Source organism: Hylobates moloch, unplaced genomic scaffold (assembly GCF_009828535.3).
Source record: "Hylobates moloch isolate HMO894 unplaced genomic scaffold, HMol_V3 SCAFFOLD_14, whole genome shotgun sequence".
NCBI lineage: Eukaryota > Metazoa > Chordata > Mammalia > Primates > Hylobatidae > Hylobates > Hylobates moloch.
In genome coordinates this window covers 99671359-99678556 of record NW_026652289.1, presented here as the reverse complement: position 1 = coordinate 99678556, position 7198 = coordinate 99671359, and the positions used below count along the sequence as shown (strand labels likewise).

At 44.4% G+C, this 7198-nt stretch overlaps 1 protein-coding gene across 1 annotated transcript in view; it reads left to right on the top strand.

Annotated features, from left to right (window-relative positions):
• The first annotated feature begins 1226 nt into the window (after nucleotides 1–1226).
• The window catches only part of DNAAF4 (dynein axonemal assembly factor 4), a 68018-nt gene continuing 62046 nt past the window's right edge, over nucleotides 1227–7198 (top strand). Inside the window, exons 1-2 of the mRNA XM_032174305.2 lie at nucleotides 1227–1392; nucleotides 1740–1887. Of these exons, the coding sequence (XP_032030196.1) occupies nucleotides 1270–1392; nucleotides 1740–1887 (271 nt within the window). The 5' untranslated portion in view covers nucleotides 1227–1269. The remainder of the gene's footprint in view (nucleotides 1393–1739; nucleotides 1888–7198) is intronic.

Genomic DNA, 7198 nt, shown 5'->3' with positions numbered 1-7198 from the left:
GCGGCCTTACAGCTGATAGGATTTGCAGGATACAATAGCTTAGATAAGCTCCTGGTATGTGTTGTGAACAAACGTTCTCTGAAGAGGAATTTGGAGCAAAGCAACTATTTCAGTGAACAGTTTGCAAACTGGGGAGTTGAAGCCTTAGGTGTAAAACAAAGATGCATTCCAGAGAACAAAGGGAGGGTTTGGGTTTTATAGCAAAAGTTTCTGCCCAGGTTCCCAATGAGGATTGTTTATACAAATGAAGGATTGAACTGCACTTACTTCTGATTGGCTGATACAGCTGAGCCCTGATTGGTTGAGGCAGGTGAGCCCTATAAGACCCAACACTCAACAGAGGTGTGGGTTTGGGGAGAACGCAGAGTCGATGTGTGACCGCTAGTCGGTAAACATGGCCACGTGTCTCTATTTTGAATTTAGACCCAGTTATCCACTCTGGATGTTGACGGATTGGCTCTTTCAGGTTCACATTTGTTCATAGTCTGTATGACCAAGAAATTTCCAAAACAGAACAACTAGACTAACTCTTAATAGCCTCAATCAGAAGAAACAGACAAGACACCGCACCAATGGCGTACGGGCATTGCACCTGCTCCTCATGGGCTGCTTTCCCGAGCCTTATGCCCACAGCCCTCCTTAGCATTATTAGGCTGGAAGTGCTTTTTTTTCTTTTTCTTTTTTTCTTTCTTTCGAGACGGGGTTTCGCTCTTGTTGCCCAGGCTGGAGTGCAATGGCGCGATCTCGGCTCACTGCAACCTCTGCCTCCCGGGTTCGAGCGATTCTGCTGCCTCAGCCTCCAGAGTAGCTGAGATTACAGGTATGCACCACCACGCCCGGCTAATTTTGTATTTTTAGTAGAGACGGGGTTTCTACATATTGGTCAGGCTGGTCTCGAACTCCCAAACTCAGGTGATGCGCCTGCCTCGGCCTCCCAAAGTGCTGGGATTACAGGCGTGAGCCACCGCGCCCGACCCACGGAGTGCTTTTTTTTTTTTTTTTTTTTTCCTTAAGCAGAGGGTATGGGCCTACTTCTCTGAACATTCGCTCAGATCGTAAGGTAACACCAAGAATCGGCATCACACTCGGGTCGGGGCGCCTAGATAGTCACGCATGGAGTCCGCGAGGTGGTGGCGCCGGAGCACGCTGGGAACGCAGGGCTCCCGGTCGTGACCCGGAAGGGCTGGCGCATGGTAACCCCAGCTTCCCTAGCAACCAAGCAGGCGCAAGCAGCAACCAGTCGCGCTCTCCGCTCCCGTTGCTCCCGGAATGCCCCTTCGGGTTAGCGATTACAGCTGGCAGCAGACGAAGACTGCGGTCTTTCTGTCTCTGCCCCTCAAAGGCGTGTGCGTCAGAGACACGGACGTGTTCTGCACGGAAAACTATCTGAAGGTAAGAATGCAAGTCTTGCCTGCCGGTCCCCGGGGGTGTGGTCCGAAGCTCCTGCAAGAGCGCAGCTAGGCACGAGCAACAGGCTCATCTTTGCAGATAAACGTCCTAAATTTTTAATCCTATTTAAAAAATGAATCCCGTACAGGTGAGACACCATCTGTAGACAGATAATCAGATCAGAGACTACTTTTATCCAGGGCTTTCTCATATGCCTTGCTGATCTTTCACTACCTGGCATAAATTTAGTGGGCCTTTTAGAAAGTTATTTTACCTTTTTCACGTGTTTCTTAATACGCGTGCTTGATTTGTGTAATTAACTTAGTTTCCGTTTTCACCCTTCTGCATAGGTCAACTTTCCTCCATTTTTATTTGAGGCATTTCTTTATGCTCCCATCGACGATGAGAGCAGCAAAGCAAAGATTGGGAACGACGCCATTGTCTTCACCTTGTATAAAAAAGAAGCGGCCATGTGGGAGACCCTTTCTGTGACGGGTGGTAAGTTCTTCATTAAAAGATGTTTATCTGGTTGTACCTTTTCTGTTTCAGACCTTTTAAAAAATTCTATTTTGAAACACCTATAATGTGTAGGGGAAGATAGTTTTTTTTTTTTTTTTTTAAGAGTCTGCTCTGTCGCCCAGGCTGGAGTGCAGTGGCATGATCTCGGCTTACTGCAACCTCTGACCCCCGGGTTCAAGGGATCCTCCTACCTCAGCCTCTCAAGTAGCTGGGATTACAGGTGTCCGCCACCACGCCCGGCTAAATTTTTTTTGGTATTTTTGGTAGAGCGTTTCGCCATGTTGGCCAGGCTGGTCTCACACTCCTGACCTTAAGTGATCCACCCGCCTCAACTTCCCAAAGTGCTGGGATAACTCACACCCGGCGAGATAGACTTTCCTTTTACTCTCCAAGCTTCAATAGCTGAAGGATTGACAGAAGAAAATGTATAGAAATTTATTAATTTTTAATGTTAGTTCTTGGGGGCATCACAGGGAAAAAAGTGAATAGCCCCCCAAGTAGTGAGATTTGAGAGCTTAGGGACTCTCTTAATAGGGGAAGGGGGAGGGGATGTAGGCCACTTAGAACGGGAAATGATTTTTAGGAAAGATGAACGGATCCTTAGGAGAAGAGATAGGAGATGTGATCGTTTTTAACAAAATTTGTCATAGTGTGGTGTTGATTTATAGTTTCCTCTTCTGGGAGAATAGTCAATATTCCCTGGTTAATGAAACTCCAGGGGAAGGGATTTATGACACCTGAGTTCCTTTGGAGAATCTGTTTTTAGGCAGATAAGAGGAGTTCAGACAAAACCTCTCCCTGCATTTGCTGCTTTCAGTTGCCTTTAACTCAAAATGATTGCTATATCAAAGCAGCATATTTTGGGGTGGCATATCCTGAACTCTTTCAATCGCTCTTTTAAAAAAAAAAAAAAAGGCTTATGAGCCTAATTTATGTGATACGGTGCTTCAGCAGCCATTTAAATAAACCTAAAGGCTGAATTAGTCAAAGTTAGAGCACATTAAGCGGAAGATGTGGGCTCATATCTTAAGGGTAAGCCCTCCCGATATCTAGCCTTTATTGAGTACTTAACTTTGCATTAGGCGTTAACATGCCTGTAATTCCATGAAACAACCTCTCACTTAGGTATTATTACCCTTTTTCTACAGGGGAGGCTGCTGACACATGGAAAGGTTGAGTAATTGGCAAAATCACACAGCTGGTGACTGGCAGCCTGGAACTGGAGCCTTAGCAGTTTCACTCTAGAGCAGATGTTCCCAACCCTGGCTATATATTTGAATCAGCCTATGGAATTTTAAAATAATACCCTAATCCAGTCAAATCAGTTTCTGGGAATAGGACTCAGGTGTTGGAAGTTTTTGAAAAGCTTTCCAGGAATTATAATGTGCAGCCAAAGTTGAAATCCCCAGTTGTTGTTGTTTGTTTAGAGAGACGGAGTCTCGCTCTGTCACCCAGGCTGGAGTGCAGTGGTGCGATCTCGGCTCACTGCAACCTCCGCCTCCCTAGGTTTAAGTGATTCTTCAGCCTCAGCCTCCCGAGCAGCTGGGACTACAGGCGCGCACCACCACGTCCACCTAATTTTTGTATTTCTTAGTAGAGACAAGGTTTCACTATATGTTGGCCAGACTGGTCTCAAACTCCTGACCTCAAGTGATCCACCCGCCTCGGCCTCCCAAAGTGCCGGGATTACAGCCATGAGCCACCGCGACTGGCCTGACATCCCCAGTTTTAAAGCTAGTTCTCTGTAGTCTTACTAAGCTAGTTGTCAGTACTTTGTACTAATACCAAGATCAGCGTCGATAGTAATTGTGCTCTACTGCTTTAGCCCTGTTTCCTTCCTTCTTTCTTTAGTTGTCATGTTTTCTAATACTTTATGTTTACTGCCTGGAATTTATTTTTTTTAATTTTGAGTTTTTTAAGAGAGAGAATCTCACTCTATCACCAATGCTGGAGTGCGGTTGGTGTTACCATAGCTCATTGTAACCTCAAACTCCTAGGTTCCAGCAATTCTCCTGCCTCGACCTCCTGAGTAGCTGGGACTACAGGTGTGCACCAAAACACCTAGCTAATTATTTTTATTTTTGTAGAGACAGGGTCTCACTATGTTGCCCATCGGTCTTGAACTCCTAGGCTCAAGTGATCCTCCCACTTTGGCCTCCCAAATGCTGGGATTTCAGGCGTGAGCCACTGCACCAAGCCTACTGCCTGGAATTTCTTTTAAGCCTTTGGCATTAAGCCTTGAGTATGGACTCCTGAGGGTAGAAAGAGTTGCAACCATTCTTTCTATCAAAGCTTTCTTGCTGTCTTGTAGTGGAATTTAATTTTTAATTTCCAAGACCAAGGTAGAATTTATTTTTCTAAGATCGGGTATTCAGCTCAGAGAATACTGGTTAAGGTATGTTAACATAGCCAGTTTACTTAATTTTTTTTTTTTTAGTGAGCCCCACACTACCTAAAGAGTTTTAAAGAATCAGATTCCTGTTTTTTGACCTCTGACTTCCTCTGTGACTCAGTAAGTCTATGTTGGGGCCTGAGGATGTCGTAAAGTCCACCCAGTCTGTTTTGACTTCTTACCTAAAATTGAATGTACGTTTATTTTGACTCTTATAAATTAACTTTTTCTGTAAAGGACCAGATAGTATTTTAGACTTCGCAGGCCATATGGTCTCTGTCACATCTATTCAGCTCTGCCATTGTAGCACAAAAGTAGCCACAGATGATTCATATTTATGGATATTTAAATTTGAATTTCATCTAATTTTTAAATGCCACAAAATGTTATTTTGATTTTTTTCATCCGTTTAAAAATGTAAAAATTATTCAAGGCTTGTGGGCTGAGGGGAAACAGGTGGCAGGTTGGATTTGGCCCGTGGGTCATAGTTTGCCAACCTCTGATTTAGACAAATCAAAACAGTCTTAAACTGACTTAAGCTGAGCACAGTGGCTCATGCTTGTAATCCCATCACTTTGGGAGGCCGAGGCAGGTGAATCACCTGAGGTCAGGAGTTTGAGACCAGCCTGGCCAACACGGTGAAACCCTGTCTCTACTAAAAATACAAAAATTAGTCGGGCATGGTAGTGGATGCCTGTAATCCCAGCTACTTGGGAGACTGAGGCAGGAGAATCGCTTGAACCCGGGTAGTGGAGGTTGCAGTGAGCTGAGGTCTCACCACTGCACTCCAGCCTGGGCAACAGAGCGAGACTCCATCTCAAAAAAAATAAAAAATAAAAAACCACTTATTTATATCACAGTTAACGAACATTGATTCTATTTCAGAAACCAGGTTTGAGATTCCTTTAGAAATCAAACTCAGTTTGCCAGGCATGGTGGCTCACGCCTGTAATCCCAGCACTTTGGGAGGCCGAGGCGGGCTGATCATCTGAGGTCGGGAGTCCGAGACCAGCCTGACCAACATGGAGAAACCCCGTCTCTACTAAAAATACAAAATTAGCGGGGCCTGGTGGCGCATGCCTGTAATCCCAGCTACTCAGGAGGCTGAGGCAGGAGAATCACTTTAACCCGGGAGGCGGAGGTTGCGGTGAGCCGAGATTGCGCCATTGCACTCCAGCCTGGGCAACAAGAGTGAAACTTGGATTTCAAGAAAGGAATCAAACTCAGTTTTGCCAGATACAGTGGCTCATGCCTAAAGTAATCTCAGCACTTTAGGAGGCCAAGGTGGGAGGATCATTTGAGCCCACGAATTCAAGACCAGCCTGGGCAACATAGGGAGACTTCACCTCTATTAAAAAAAAAAAAAAAAATTAGCCAGGCATGGTGGCATGTGCCTTATAGTCCCAGCTACTTGGGAGGCTGAGGTGGGAGGATCACTTGAGCCCAAGAGTTGGAGGCTGCAGTGAGCCATGCTCATAATGCTGCACTCCAACCTGGGTGACAGTATGTGATCCTCTCTCAAAGAAATCAAACTCAGTTTTACTTGCAATTCAGTGGGATTATTTATTTAACCTTTTTTTTCACATAAAATATTGTGGAACTCCAGTTTATACACATAGACTGTCTACCTCATTATTCAAACTCTAATTTTTCTCATTTTTTCTGGAAATTCCTTCTTGATACACTCTTTATTTCTATTAGACATGGAGTATTTCATTTGGGAAGTTAATGCTGTTCCAGTTATTTCTGCCCATGAAGCTGACTCAGCTGTCTACCTTCCTGTTTTTAAACAGGAGGAGAGATGAGAAGAGGCTTCAGATCTAATTTCAGTCCTAGTTCTTAGCCAAGATCTTAGATGAATAAAATTACACACTTTTACTTACCTCTAAGTGATACTTAACATTCTCTTCAATTGTGAAGATAGGCAACAAACAATAGTAGTATCTTAGTCTGTTTGGCTACTATAACAAAATACCATCAACTGAGAAGCTTATAAACAACAGAACTTTATTTCTCACAGTCCCATAGGCTGGGAAGGCCAGATCAAGGTCCTGGCAGGTTTGATGTGTGGTGAGGGCTCACTTTCCTATAGGTGGCACCGGACTGTGTCCTCGCATGGTGGAAGGGGCAAGCCTGCTTTCTGGGGCCTTCTGTATAAGGACACTACCTCCCAAAACGCCTCACCTCCAGATAACATCACATTAAGGGTTGGGATTTTAACATGAGTTTTAGGGAGACGTAAACATTCAGACCATAGCAAGTAGTATCAACAAAAACAAAAGTATGTTTGTATCTGAGATACCTCTTTTATACTCATTACTACTTTGAAATTACAATATTAGACTTGTTGCTATATATTAATGCATTAATAAAGAAGCACATAATCATGTATCACAATTTGGCCGGCCGCAGTGGCTCACGCCTGTAATCCCAGCACTTTGGGAGGCCAAGGTGGGCAGATCATGAGGTCAGGAGATCAAGACCATCCTGGCCAACATGGTGAAACCCTGTCTGTACTAAAAATACAAAAATTAGGTGGGCGTGGTGATGCATGCCCATAGTCCCAGCTACTTGGGAGGCTGAGGCAGGAGAATTGCTTGAACCCAGGAGGCGGAGGTTGCAGTGAGCTGAGATTGGACCATGGCACTCCAGCCTGGCAACAGAGCAAGACTCCGGCTCAAAAAAGAAAGTATATCACAATTTTATTTCTTAATATTTTATAAGTGTTTTGATATAACTGAGTTTCTTTGTAGACCTGTATATTTTATTTCATACATTTTAAAACATTGTGAAAGGATTTATAAGGATTCACTACTCTGCCAAGGTGTCTGCTGCACAAAAAGGGTTAAGAACCCGTGCCTGGGGTGTGATTCATCCCTCTACCCACCCCTTATCTAC